Source organism: Rosa chinensis, chromosome 2, assembly GCF_002994745.2.
Source record: "Rosa chinensis cultivar Old Blush chromosome 2, RchiOBHm-V2, whole genome shotgun sequence".
Classification (NCBI taxonomy): domain Eukaryota; kingdom Viridiplantae; phylum Streptophyta; class Magnoliopsida; order Rosales; family Rosaceae; genus Rosa; species Rosa chinensis.
In genome coordinates this window covers 13105715-13120388 of record NC_037089.1, presented here as the reverse complement: position 1 = coordinate 13120388, position 14674 = coordinate 13105715, and the positions used below count along the sequence as shown (strand labels likewise).

The 14674-nt window shown below is 35.4% G+C and overlaps 1 protein-coding gene across 1 annotated transcript; it reads right to left on the bottom strand.

Moving 5' to 3' along the window:
• Window positions 1-520: 520 nt before the first annotated feature.
• Window positions 521-3602, bottom strand: LOC112190420 (stemmadenine O-acetyltransferase). Its single transcript, XM_024329850.2, has 2 exons — window positions 2775-3602; window positions 521-1174 (listed from the first exon to the last, which is right to left on the bottom strand). The coding sequence occupies exons 1-2, from the start codon at window positions 3577-3579 to the stop codon at window positions 606-608; spliced, it is 1374 nt and encodes a 457-aa protein (XP_024185618.1). The 5' UTR covers window positions 3580-3602; the 3' UTR covers window positions 521-605.
• Window positions 3603-14674: the final 11072 nt, after the last annotated feature.

Genomic DNA, 14674 nt, shown 5'->3' with positions numbered 1-14674 from the left:
AATTGAAAATTATAGGTCACTGGCAGCAGATTTTAGAAGCAGCCCAGAGATTGCTTTTAGAAGCTGTTATGGATCAAAACAAGCTCTGCAGTTATTTTATGTGCTAACAGCACTTTTAAAAATATTATTTACCAAATGTGAAACTGTTTTAATTCACAGCTGATTATTCTCAAAACACAACAGCAACAGTTTTTTTTATAAGTCACAATAATCCCAAACTAGCCCTCAGTCTTACCTTCAACCGATGGATAATTTATCTCATAAAATTCCACAAATCTTTTTTTTTTTAATCATCAAATAAGAATTCCATTAGCAAAGGCCAGAACAGCACGAATACATATCAATCCCTGCCAACATAGGGCTAGTAAGACAACGATATGCTAGCACCACTCACTAGTACAATCTATGCTCACTTATTCCAAGTGAGCCTATAACCTGTTAAAGCATAGAAGATAGGCTAGGCATAAAATTCCACAAATCTTTGATTAAATAGGTTGATGCAGTAATCAAAAGCTCAATCAATATGAAGCCCTGGATTTTATTATAAACTTTATTGATTGTCTGGTGAACTAATTTAACCCTTATTCACCACAAAATGGAAACACTTAATCAATACCAACTGAAGAGGTTATTGAAATTCGGGGGTTTGGAGATGCAAATGCTAAAAACTGTGGATCTTGTTCTAGCATAGCCATTTGTTTTTCATCTAGAGTCACCCACGCTTCAATTCCGTCATCGCATTGTGTTTCAACGAATGTTGTGAAATTTCTATTTCCAACACTCCCCGAGACTCCAACCCAAGATGGCCTCCCCCATCCAAAATCAACTTGGTCAAAAAATCTAGTCCAGCTTGAGAATGAATAAAACTCTGGTGCTGGTTCTACAGAACTCCCCTCTTCCATGAAATCTAGCAAATCACACATGCCTCCATATCCCTCTTTACCCTTCAAAGTCTCCAAGTAATCACTGTTAAATTCTTTGATAGATTCATTGAGTAAGTTAACCAAGTCACACAACTTAAGATCACTGCTCCCTGGTGCTGTATCATTTAGATCTAGCTGTGCCGAAGCCCACAAAAAGATATTACCAATGGCATTGTCCAACGTCGTTTTCATGTTCATTTTTGACCTTAAGTTCACTGTTTGAGACGCTACGGAAAATCTTGTTGAAGTACCTGTAAATTCATTAATTTTCTCATAATATGAGCAACATGTCAACACATTTATATAACTTATATATGTACTGTAGATAAAAAAAAATTGGTAGAGGAAAAATGTAAAGCGTAAATTTTTTGAGGTTTCATTCAGGCTTCCAGCATATGATCTAAAACTATTGGGTCGTCTTGCTCAAACCGATAATTGTGGAGGTTGTAAGCTGTTGTGACAATCACAGAACCTCATGAGGGTTCCAAAGAAAACATACTTAATTTGGGTAGTTGTTAAATCTAATTAAAATTTGATTGAGGTTATTGATACCTAAATCAATAAGCAAGAAATTAATGAGAACAAGAAGGGTACATAGGGTGTGCAGTTTGGGGGTTAATTAATACTTCGAGTATGAGAGTGAAAACAAGGGACTTTGTAATTTAATTAGAGGACAAATTATAATTATATGCCAAGACAAAATCAATTATTTTTTATGGATCCGGCTGCTCTAAAGTGAGGAGGTTGTGAATTTACGTCAATTTCATTAAATCTTGACCCTCTGTCTAATCTAAGGGTCATTACAATTGACACATCAATTTTTCATTAATTTTTGATTTTTTATCTAAACCCTAGTTAACTATGCGGTTAACTCTAGGAGGAAAAAAAAATTCGTCAAGCGTTTCTCCTCTGTGTTCGAGAGTTGACGGCAAGAGGAGTGCAAACCAAAACCCACCACCATGACGAACTTGCAATCTTCCCAATACTTCCCTAAAATTTTGACGATATTATTTTCAACTATTTTTCTGTTTTATAATTTTTATTAGAGCGATTAAATTCATGAAATCTGAGGGTCTTTGTGAACCTTGAAGACTTCAGAGTTTGGATTACCCAGATGGAATTAAAAAGCCTAATGAATCACATACACGAAATAATTAGGGTGGCAAGCTTTCAGTTTTCCTTTCAGTTAAACTGGTGATTGAATATTTGCAAGAACTTGACCTCTATTGATGCTGTCCAGTTTGATACCAAAGTCTTGGCATCCAACTTTGAAATGGTGTTGTTCTCTTGTATCCCTCATAGGAATAATGAAATAGCTTATTCAATTGCTACCTTGAGAATCTCCTGATGGGATTATGAATGCCCTAGCTATGGATGTAAGTTCTTCTGGTAAAACTGCCTATTCGACTGGAAAAAAAATTATAATTGAATTCTTAATTAATTGATGGAAGCCAGAAACTCTTGCATATGGCCAAAAGTCTATTTAAGCTTAAGCTAGTTATCAAAATCCCTTTTTTTTTTCGATCTCTTTTTTTTTTCTAGAGTTAAAGGCAGAGTTAACTAGAGTTTCAATGAAAAATAAAAAATAAAAAATTAATAGAAGAGTGATGTGTCAATTGTAATGACCCTTAGATTAGACAGAGAGTCAAGATTTAATGAAATTGACGTAAATTCACAACCTCCTCACTTTAGAGGAGCCGGATCCATTTTGTATATCCCAAATTAATATATTTCTTTCTTCTTCTTGTTTTATTTTATTTTATTTTATTTTCAACCCGTTTGTTTCTAGAAACAGAAAAAAGGCTGTTATTTACTTGCTTTGTTATTTGGCTTGCTGCTAAACTGATTTACCTGATGATAATGCCCGAGAAGCAGCGAGTTGATGTTTCCAGAGAAAACCAGTGAGGGCCTGAACACGTGATGGTTTGGGCACGTACTCGCTCTTCCCTTCATCTTGAAGTGCGGATATGGCTTTCGCATCAAATACAAATCTCCTTGTAACAACTTTTTTCTCGCCAAACCACAACCTTTCCATCATAGCTACATACTTTTCAGGCAAGTCATCCCTCGATGGCAAAAGTAATGCAGCTTGAGAGAGATTAGGATGTATGATTTTGTTACGATACCCACGAAAAATAGCAACCCAGGACTTGAGAAAACAGCTTGCCGTTTTGCCATCGTTGATCTTGTGAGAGAAAGAGACACCGATTGCTATTCCAGAGTCGAAAATGTTTACTTGAATTCCAAGCAAGGGAAGAAACTCAGATATTGTTTCCTTGCGATATGGAGCTATTGGAACAAACTCATTTAGCCACTCGATTTTCGGAAGCCTTAGAAAATCAATCATGTGAAAATTCACTCGGGCCTCAAGGAAGGGGATGCCTGCTTCGAAATCATCAATGTATAGGTTGTTTTTTATCCTTCCGGAGAGTGGATAGTACAAAGTGAGAGCCTGGGAAACAGTGTTTTTCAAGTCGGTTAAGGTTTGAGGAAGATTGAAGACACGGTCAGTAATGGGGTAGAAGAATATAACTGGGAAATACATTGTGGGAGTGAACTGATCGATGATGGAAAGCTTGTAAGGGTGTAGTGAAGAGGAAGCAGCTGATGGTTTAATGGTGTCTCTGGAAATAATACTGACCTCAATTTTCTCCATTTTGGCGAAGTGGGTTCAGTATCTGAGAGTTCTATTGTATATGATTATTATTAAATAGGCCTCATTATTTAGCCCTTCGGCTCTAAGTCCGGCCGGCCCATAGGGCCGAAACCCGACTAGGCCCTTGCATTAGGGCGGGCCAGCCCTACCCTTTCTCAAATAGGGTACGGTAAAGGTCATGCAAATGAAGCCTGATCCGTTTGAGCCTGTTAGGGCCAAGCCCGACCCGACCCTTTAAGTCCTAATAATTTTCTATTTTTTCTATTTTTAAAATATGTTTCTCTTTAGTCTATAACATACAACTTATCTCTTTTTTGTAATTGATTTCCTAAGCTTTATTTTCTTTAATTTTTGTTTCCTTTGTTAAACAACAATTAATTTTGAGAGATTTAGAGAAATAGTTAATTGAATATAACCATTTTAACTAATATTTATAAATGTTATAACTTATAAGTTAATTCCAATATATATATATATATATATATATATATATATTAAATATGATCAACAAAAAACAATGTGTCTTGTATTACCTATATAAACCATTGAGCCACATTTTGAGATAAAAAATAAAAATAATATATTTCTTTTTGTTAAACAAAGTAAGGCCTATTTCGGAAGGCCGGCCCGACCCGGCCCTTTTGGCCCTCGTGGCTCGGGCCTTTCGGACGGGTAAGGGTTAGCATGTTTAAGCCCCGGCTAGACCCTACCCGGCCCTAAATTTTGTTGACTTTGACTAGGCCCGACCCGACCCGACCCTAAGCCCTAAAATTTAGGGTAGGGTCGGCCCTAGCCCGGCCCATGATGACCCCTATGATTATATGGTGATTTCCCCAATTAAGAAGGGTCTTTGACCCAAAACACCAAAATGAGCCAAAATTATCTCACTTACCCCAGCAACAGATTATAATTCTAATTCACCCCATTTAAGTGTAAAAAATCAATTTTAGACTCAGCTCAACTATTAAATTACAATGTGCCACTCTTATATTTCTCTCTCCTTTCTCTCTCAGTTTCAGTCATTGACGACCCCTCACACGTCAAATATCTATTCTCTCTCTGCAAAGGCAGCGCCGACTTCAGATCTGAATCAATGGAGTCGAAATCAAATTCAAAGAATCGCATACACATAAAGAGAGAAAGAGACCATGGTGGACAAAGCAGGCCTCGCGCGGTAGCTCTGGATCAAGTTCAAGGATGATTCCGTCTTCGCTCTCTGCACTCCCTTCTTCGTCGGCCTCACCTCCGCCACTCTCGACGCTCACACATTCCTCCATGGTGAAATATGGTTGGAGAGAATGGCTGGGTCAAATATGGCGTGCAACTATGGAGGATGTTGTGAGTATATCAAACTTTGCTCTTACTACAACTTTCTTATTTGGATGAAAATCGATCTTGTTGGGCATCACTTTTTACAAGTTTTTTTTCGTGTCTTTTTCCTTTCTTATTTTATTACTAACATCATTGAATCGTTAATATTTATTTATTATTTTTTTATATTTAATTTCAGCTACAAATTGTCTAAGGATTGCGCCGACGACGACGATGATGACAAAGTCGACATACGTGCTTTGAGGAAGCTCGTAGTCTAGAGACTTCAATTGCACGATAAGCTATTCCAAGTAATTAATTATTGTTGGGCTAATAGTAAAACCCCAACAACTGAACAACCTATAACTATTTCTTCAAGTACTTTTCGTAGTCTGGGAAGATTGAGGAAGGAATGAATCTTTATACTAAAGTGATTGCTGCATGTGGTTTCAGCCCTCAATATAATGGGGTCTTTCAACTGGTGTATGCACATTTTTTTCCTTTCATTATCTATATTCACCCTCTCTCTCTTTTTTTCTTTTTTTGGATAAAATGAGAGCAAAAGGTCGAGAACCAAAGAAAAAAGAGAAAGAAAAATTTATTGGGAGACAATAAACGTCTATTGAGGGGCAATAAATATTTTGAATTGATGTAATCTCCTCATTTTTTTCCTCAATCAAAGTTATATTAGTCTAATTTCATTTTTTTCCTCAATCAAAGTTATATTAGTCTAATTTCATTTTTTTCCTTAATCAAAGTTATATTAGTCTAATTTCAAGAAAATTAGTTCTCATCCGGCGACCGAAAAAGAAAAATTTATTGGGAGACAATAAACGTCTATTGGGGGGCAATAAATATTTTGAATTGATGTAATCTCCTCATTTTTTTCCTTAATCAAAGTTATATTAGTCTAATTTCAAGGAGATTAGTTCTCATTCCGGCAACCGAAAGTTCTATTAGGAGGCAATACAGGTTTATTCAGGGGGCAATAAACCTCTCCGGCCCCATATAAGATCTATAACAACCTCTTTGGAGACTTCCGGCGAGGTTTCATAAACCTTAAAGTATTTTGACGAGGTCGGGATTCGAACCTAACATCTCGTAAAAACTAGCCCTTGGCCTTATCCAATCCGACTAAACTGAATCATGTGTAAAAGGAAAAACTAAATTGATTATAAGCTCTGTACGCTCACTTCCCTCCATGCTTATAAATATTCTAATTATCTAATTTTCTAACTAGTAAACATTTGGCTCTATTTAAAAAATAATAATAATGAAAAAAAAAACATTTTTCTTTGTATTTTTATGGACTATTTTCTACTTCTTTTTTTATTTTTTTCAACACCAATGTTTATTTTAACATATCTATTTAAATGTAAAATACTATTAGAATTAATAATTAACTCCTCTAGTCTCCTATAGTAAGTCAATTTTGAGATTTCTCATGTAGAATTTCATATCTTTGTCATGTCAATGTATCTTACTATAATTACTACAACCAAGGTTTCAAATTTCCGGTTAGGTTTCAATTTCGGTACTTCAAATTTAAGGAAATTTAGGAGAAAGTTTTGATTTCGGTGGAAATTTCGGTTAAAAATAAAGAAATCAGATTAATTGCATTTATAAAATGATATTTTTGAATGAAACTTTTACATAGATTAAACTAACCTATAATAAACCTATTTACAATGTAACCTCTCTAAAATTATACATTTATAATAAAATTGTGATGTTTAATATGTACGAGTAATTAACTAGTACTGCAGTAGGTTGTTAAACTAGTGTTTTATCTATATGTAATTATAATTGTGCTGTATATTGATAATGTAAATGTGATTTACTTTTTTTTTTTTAGTTATGGCTGAAACCCAATACGTGGGAGGTTTGGCCATCATGACTTTTTCACTGATAATTAGAAATATACAACTGGGGAGGGAAGTAATACTAAAATCCCATGAATGAAAATAAACAAGTACAACGAAAACAATATAGAGTATTAAGAATAAGTGTTACTACGATGTGGTTTAGTCCATATGGTTGAACTGCTTTCATTTAGTATCATACAATATTGCTCTCAAATACATGAATTTTGGATATGATTTAGGTAGCAGATAAAAGCAAAAAGGTTTTTTGTTGTATTCCACTTGATTGGAAAAAAAAAAACAAAATTTCAATTTTTCTCTATGAAAATATGAGCAAAAAACTTCGTTGTCGGTGAAATATAAATTTCATAGAAAATTTCTACGTGAATTTTTAAATATATTTTGTGTGTAGATTTTCAGAAATTAAGAATTTCGTGGAAATCTACGAAAAATTTCAAAAAATTGTGGGAAACTCTTGACGAAAATGATATAGCATATGAATTTTGCTTCGATACTTTCAAATTACAGAAATTTCAATATTTCGGTAGTTTCGGCGAAATTTGAAACCTTGGAAAAAGCATAACATCATAACAAATTCTCACTGTTACAAAACTCAAGCCAATGAAAACTTTCATCACCATTATGACTAGAAAGAGAGAGAGAGAAATCCCATCTTCTTTACCAAGAATAGTAGCGCCACTACTATGATTAGAAAGAGAGGGGGGGGAAGTCTAATCTTCTTTACTAAGAATAGTAGCGCCACCATTATGACTAGAGAGAGGGGGGAAGTCTCATCTTCTCTACCAAGAATAGTTGCACCTCCTTCTATGATATTCTCAACAATTTAAATTCACAGTATTTGGCCTAATACTTAATTATAGTCAAATGTTTGTGTGTGTGTGTGTAATGAGTTAATGGAATGAAGTTCAACGAACCATGACACGTTGTGGACAAGTACCTGATTTTTGATAGAACACAAAACTTGGGCCTGAGCCCATATATGTACCCAAAGCTAGTGAGTCCACAGTAAGAACGAAACTCCCAAGTATAACAGGGGCCAGCGGCTTAGCTTCGAAGAAGGCAGGAAAGGAGGAAAAAAGTGGAAGAAATCTCCAAGCTGATGAGTCACTGGTTTGTTCTTCCAATTATTCATCGAGTTATTTCTCTAGTTACATTCTATTTCTTCTATTTTTTTTCCTGTTATTTTTGTAAAGTGAGGTTTATAGTCTTGTTAATCGTAAAATCTTCCATTTGGTTTGATTCCATTGAGCTGTTCATGAAATTTGGCTACTCATCAATTCATTTATGACTTTTTCCATAATAATTTTCCATCGGTTTAGACTATTGTGTATTGTCACCTTGTTTAGTATGTATAAGAGAAACTAAGAAGAAAATCCTAAATGTCTTATATATGAGATTAGGATTTAGGATGAGTATTGTCCAGTTTGTATCAAATTCAGGCTTGTTTTTCATATATGTTGCTAAAATATGTTGAATGAAACCTAAAAACTGATTGAAAATACTAAGATTTAATCTATGGATTCTATAAATTACTATGTTTAACACCTAATCCTTTAAACTAATAAACAATGTAAAAGTTTTGATTCCCATTAACCAAAAACGAAAGAAAATTCTCACATCGTCACTAACCACATGAAAATATACTATTAGCACACAAGTACATTTTTTTTTGGGTAAGCGAGTTAAGGGTAAATCTATCTCCTAACTTGAAGTTTTATTGAATGGAAATGAAATATTATAAAAGAGAAAGAGAGATGAGACCAAAATCTTTATCACCAAATAGTACAAAGCAAATAACTAGAAAAGCCTCTATGAAAAACAATCCAAAGAAATGTTAATAATAGCTTAAAAAACAATTCAAAACATGCTCCAAACACCTTCAAAGTATTTGATGAGCCTGTTACTAATATCTCATAATCCAACCTGAATACCCAAATAAGAAAACTCCAATGGAAGAGTTTTTTTTAATTTTGGTCACACACACACACACACACACACACACACACACACACACTAGTGAATGAAAATAAACAAGTACAACAAAAGCAATATAAAGTATTCAGAATAAGTGTTACTATGATGTGGTTCGATCCATCTGGTCGAACTTCTTCCATTTTTTTTTGTTTTGAAAAGGGCCAAGCCGGCTGCCCTCAAGTCTTGATTAATGAAATTGTAGAATATAAAAGGGGAAACGTAGAGCCTGAACCCCATATTACAAAAAGCATCAAGAGAACTTCCCGTAATAATAACAGGAGTCTCCATTAAACTTATGTACTGTACCAAGCACCAATTAGCAAAGAGTGCATCATAGGCTACTCTATTTGCTTTGACAAAGCGGTGACATAACGGAAAGATAACTATGTGACAAAGAAGCATCATTACAAATAGTACAGCTTTCCTACTATGTTGCCGCACGGAAACGAATCCAACGACACTCCATTTCATTCTGCTACTAGGAGGTTGCGTCCATTTGATCAAGTAAACGGCTCGCCGCCTCGCTAGACCAGACAAGGCACACTGAGTGTGCATATGGGGACAAAACCCACTTCGCCCTACCAAATAACGGTAGGGATTTATTTCTGGCAAGAAGCCACAATATACTAAATGGAAAAAACAATATATCATAAAAGAAAAATAGAAGCAACCTGGGCCCAAAACCAAAGCCCAGGCCCAAACTCCATCAAGCCCAAGCCTAAGTTGCAGACTGCACAGCTCACGGCACCACCATCCCGCCTGTTTCTGCCGCGTCATCCCACCACCGACAGCACCTCTGTCGTCACCTAGTTTACTATGGGAAAACGCAGGCCCCATCATCGTCCCCAGCTAGCCAGCTAGATGCGCCGCGGCTCCCACCAACTCCCCTGGAACCAAACCAGATGGGAGACGTCCGATTAGCTCTAAATTCAGTAGATCCCAGCCTCGCTAACCCCCCACCAGCCCATCCACGCTTCAAATTGAGGTAGATTGCCAGCAGCCCCGCCTCCAACCACCGCTGCCCATCCCCGACGCAATCTCCAAGCAAACAGGATCGCAAAGCCATCACCTTGCAGCCGCAACCCCGACCAAGCTTTCTCCGGGACAACTCACTACCGGACACAAAGTCCTCTTTGGCCAGTCCGACGTCAATGCCGTGAAGGCATGCCGTCGGACCGGGCATAAGCCTTGCAGACTTTGACCAAGCGGCGCGTTCTCTCTAGGTTTTTCTCTCGTTGAAAATATCTTTGATATTAGTTTGTGTTGTTTTTCGAACTGCTTCCATTTAGTATCATACAATACTGCTCCAAGGTACATGAATTTTGAAAATGATTTGGGTGGCAGATAAAAGTAAAAAGGTTTTTTGTTCTATTCAACTTGATTGGGAAAAAAAAATTCAAAATTTCAATTTTTCTCCATGAAAATATGAGTAAAAAACTTTGTTGTCGGTGGCATACAAATTTTATAGAAATTTCGGACAAAATTTTGGTGTGAATTTTTAAATATATTTTGTGTGTGTAGATATTTCAGAAATTACGAATTTCGTGGAAATGTATGAAAAATTTCAAAAAATTTCAGGAAACTCCAAACGGAAATGATATAGTATATGAATTTTGCTTCGATACTTCCAAATTACGGAAATTTCAATGGAAATTTCAGTAGTTTCGGAGAAATTTGAAACCTCGGAAAAAGCATAACGCCAGAACAAAGTCTCACTGTTACAAAACTCAAGCCAATGAAAACTTCCGTCGCCATTATGACTAGAAAGAAAGAGGGGGAAGTCCCATCTTCTTTACCAAGAATAGTAGTGCCACTACTATGACTAGAAAGAGAGGGGGGAAGTCTCATCTTCTTTACCAAGAATGGTAGCGCCACCATTATGACTAGAGAGAGGGGGAAGTCCCATCTTCTTTACCAAGAATGGTAACGCCACCATTATGACTAGAGAGAGGGGGGAAGTCCCAATCTCCTCATTATGACCAGAAAGAGAGGGGGGAAGTCCCATCTTCTCTACCAAGAATAGTGGCACCGCCTTCTATGATATTCTCAACAATTTAAATTCACAATATTTGGCCCAATCCTTAATTATAGTCAAATGTTTGTGTGTGTGTGTGTGTGATAGAAGTTCAACAAACCATGACACGTTGTGCACAAGTACCCGATTCTTGATAGAACACAACACTTGGGCCTGAGCCTATATATGTACCCAAAGCTAGTGAGCCCACAGCAGGAAAGAAACTCCCAAGTACAACATGGGCCAGAGGCCTAGCTTCGAAGAAGGCAGGAAAGGAGGAAAAGAGTGGAAGAAATCTCCAAGCTGATGAGTCACTAGTTTGCTCTTCCAATTATTCATCGAGTTATTTCTCTAGTTACATTCTATGACCTCTGTTTTTTTTTTCCTGTTTTTTTTGTAAAGTGAGGTTTATAGTCTGGTTAATCGTAAATCTTCCATTTGGTTTGATTCCATTGAGCTATTCGTGAAATTTGGCTACTCATCGATTCATTTGCATCTTTTTCCATAATAATTTTCCCTCGGTTTAGACTATTGTGTATTGTCACCTTGTTTAGTATGTATAAGAGAAACTAATAAGAAAATACTAAAATGTCTCATATATGGGATTAGGATTTAGGATGAGTATTGTCCAGTTTGTACCAAATTCAGGCTTGTTTTTCATATATGTTGCTAAAATATGTTGAATGAAACCTAAAAACTGATTGAAAATACCAAGATTTAATATATGGATTCTATAAATTACTATGTTTAACATCTAATCCTTTAAACTAATAAACAATGTAAAAGTTTTGATTCCCATTAACCAAAAATGAAAGAAAATTCTCACATCGTCACTAACCACATGAAAATCCTTTATACTATTAGCACACAAGTACATTTTTTTTTTGGGTAAGTGAGTTAAGGGTAAATCTATCCCCTAACTTGAAGTTTTATTGAATGGAAAAGAAATATTACAAAAGAGAAAGAGAGATGAGACCAAAATCTTTGTCACCAAATAGTACAAGGCAAATAACTGGAAAACTCTGTGAAAAACAATCCAAAGAAATGTTAATAATAGCTTTAAAAACAATTCAAAACAGGCTCCAAACACCTTCAAAGTATTTGAGAGCCAACTACTAATATCTCATAATCCAACCAGAATACCCAAATAAGAAAACTCCAATGGAAGAGTTTTTTTATTTTATTTTGGTCACACACAGACACACTAGTGAATAAAAATAAACAAGTACAACAAAAGCAATATAAAGTATTAAGAATAAGTGTTACTATGATGCGGTTCGATCCATATGGTTGAACTGCTTCCATTTAGTTTCATACAATACTACTCCAAAGTACATGAATTTTGAAAATGATTTGGGTGGCAAATAAAAGTAAAAATGTTTTTTGTTCTATTCAACTTGATTGGAAAAGTAAAAAACTTTGTTGTCGGTAGCATACAAATTTTATATAAATTTCGGACAAAATTTCGGTGTGAATTTTTAAATATATTTTGTGTGTGTAGATATTTCAAAAATTAAGAATTTCATGGAAATGTACGAAAAATTTCAAAAAGTTTCAGGAAACTCCTAACGGAAATGATATAGTATATGAATTTTGCTTCGATACTTCCAAATTACGAAAATTTCAATAGTTTCGGAGAAATTTGAAACCTTAGAAGAAGAATAACGTCAGAACAAAGTCTCACTGTTACGAAATTCAAGCTAATTAATTCAAGCTAATTAAAACTTATGTCGCCATTTTGACTAGAAAGAGAGAGGGGGAAGTCCCATCTTCTTTACCAAGAATAGTAGCGCCACTACTATGACTAGAAAGAGAGAGGGGGAAGTCTCATCTTCTTTATCAAGAATGGTAGCGCTGCCATTATGACTAGAGAGAGGGGGGAAGTCCCATCTCCTCATTATGACCAAAAAGAGAGGGGGGAAGTTCCATCTTCTCTACCAAGAATAGTTGCACCGCCTTCTATGATATTGTCAACAATTTAAATTCACAATATTTGGCCCAATCCTTAATTATAGTCAAATGTGTGTGTGTGTGTGTGTGAGTAATGAGTTAATGGAACGAAGTTCAACGAACCATGACACGTTGTGGACAAGTACCCGATTCTTGATAGAACACAGCACTTGGGCCTGAGCCCATATATGTACTCAAAGCTAGTGAGCCCATAGCAGGAAAGAAACTCCCAAGTACAACAGGGGCGAGCGACCTACCTTCGAAGAAGGCAGGAAAGGAGGAAAAGAGTGGAAGAAATCTCCAAGCTGATGAGTCACTGGTTTGTTCTTCCAATTATTCATCGAGTTATTTCTCTAGTTACATTCTATTTCCTCTGTTTTTTTTTCTGTTAGTTTTGTAAAGTGAGGTTTATAGTCTTGTTAATCGTAAAATCTTCCATTTGGTTTGATTCCATTGAGCTATTCATCAAATTAGGCTACTCATCAATTCATTTATGTCTTTTTCCATAATAATTTTCCCTTGGTTTAGACTATTGTGTACTGTCACCTTGTTTAGTATGTATAAGAGAAACTAAGAAGAAAATCCTAAATGTCTTATATATGAGATTAGGATTTAGGATGAGTATTGTCCAGTTTGTACCAAATTCAGGCTTGTTTTTCATATATGTTGCGAAAATATGTTGAATGAAACCTAAAAACTGATTGAAAATACAAAGATTTAATCTATGGATTCTATAAATTACTATGTTTAACACCTAATCATTTAAACTAATAAACAATGTAAAAGTTTTGATTCCCATTAACCAAAAACGAAAGAAAATTCTCACATCGTCACAAACCACATGAAAATCCTTTATACTATTAGCACACAAGCACATTTTGTTTGCGTAAGCGAGTTAAGGGTAAATCTATCCCCTAACTTGAAGTTTTATTGAATGGAAAAGAAATAATACAAAAGAGAAAGAGAGATGAGACCAAAATCTTTGTCACCAAATAGTACAAGGCAAATAACTAGAAAAGTCTCTGTGAAAAACAATCCAAAGAAATGTTAATAATAGCTTAAAAAACAATTCAAAACAGGCTCCAAACACCTTCAAAGTATTTGATGAGCCAGCTACTAATATCTCATAATCCAACCTGAATACCCAAATAAGAAAACTCCAATGGAAGAGTTTTTTTTTATTTTGGTCACACACACACACACACACTAGTGAATGAAAATAAACAAGTACAACAAAAGCAATATAAAGTATTAAGAATAAGTGTTACTAATGAGATTCGATCCATATGGTTGAACTGCTTCCATTTAGTTTCATACAATACTGCCCCAAAGTACATGAATTTTGAAAATGATTTGGGTGGCAGATAAAAGTTAAAAGGTTTTTTTGTTCTATTGAACTCGATTGGAAAAAAAAAATCAAAATTTCAATTTTTCTCCATGAAAATATGAGTAAAAAACTTTTTTGTCAGTGGCATACAAATTTTATAGAAATTTCGGTGTGAATTTTTCAATATATTTTGTGTGTGTAGATATTTCAAAAATTAAGAATTTTGTGGAAATGTACGAAAATTTTCAAAAAATTCGGGAAACTCCTAACGGAAATGATATAGTATATGAATTTCGCTTCGATACTTCCAAATTACGGAAATTTTAGTAGTTTCGGAGAAATTTGAAACTTTGGAAAAAGCATAACGTCAGAACAAAGTCTCACTGTTACAAAACTCAAGCCAATGAAAACTTCCGTCGCCATTATGACTAGAAAGAGAGAGGGGGAAGTCTCATCTTCTTTACCAAAAATAGTAGCGCCACCACTATGACTAGAAACAGAGAAGGGGAAATCCCATCTTCTTTACCAAGAATAATAGCGCCACTACTATGACTAGAAAGAGAGAGGGGGTAGTCCCATCTTCATTACCAAGAATATATAGTAGCGCCACCATTATGACTAGAGAGAGGGGGGAAG

Bases quoted from the DNA above. Each gene is read 5' to 3' on its own strand.
- LOC112190420 (XM_024329850.2), bottom strand. From the start codon at position 3,579: ATGGAGAAAATTGAGGTCAGTATTATTTCCAGAGACACCATTAAACCA. The intron at 1,175-2,774 runs GTAAATCAGTTT...ATGAATTTACAG, and splicing joins TTCTCGGGCATTATCATCAG to GTACTTCAACAAGATTTTCC.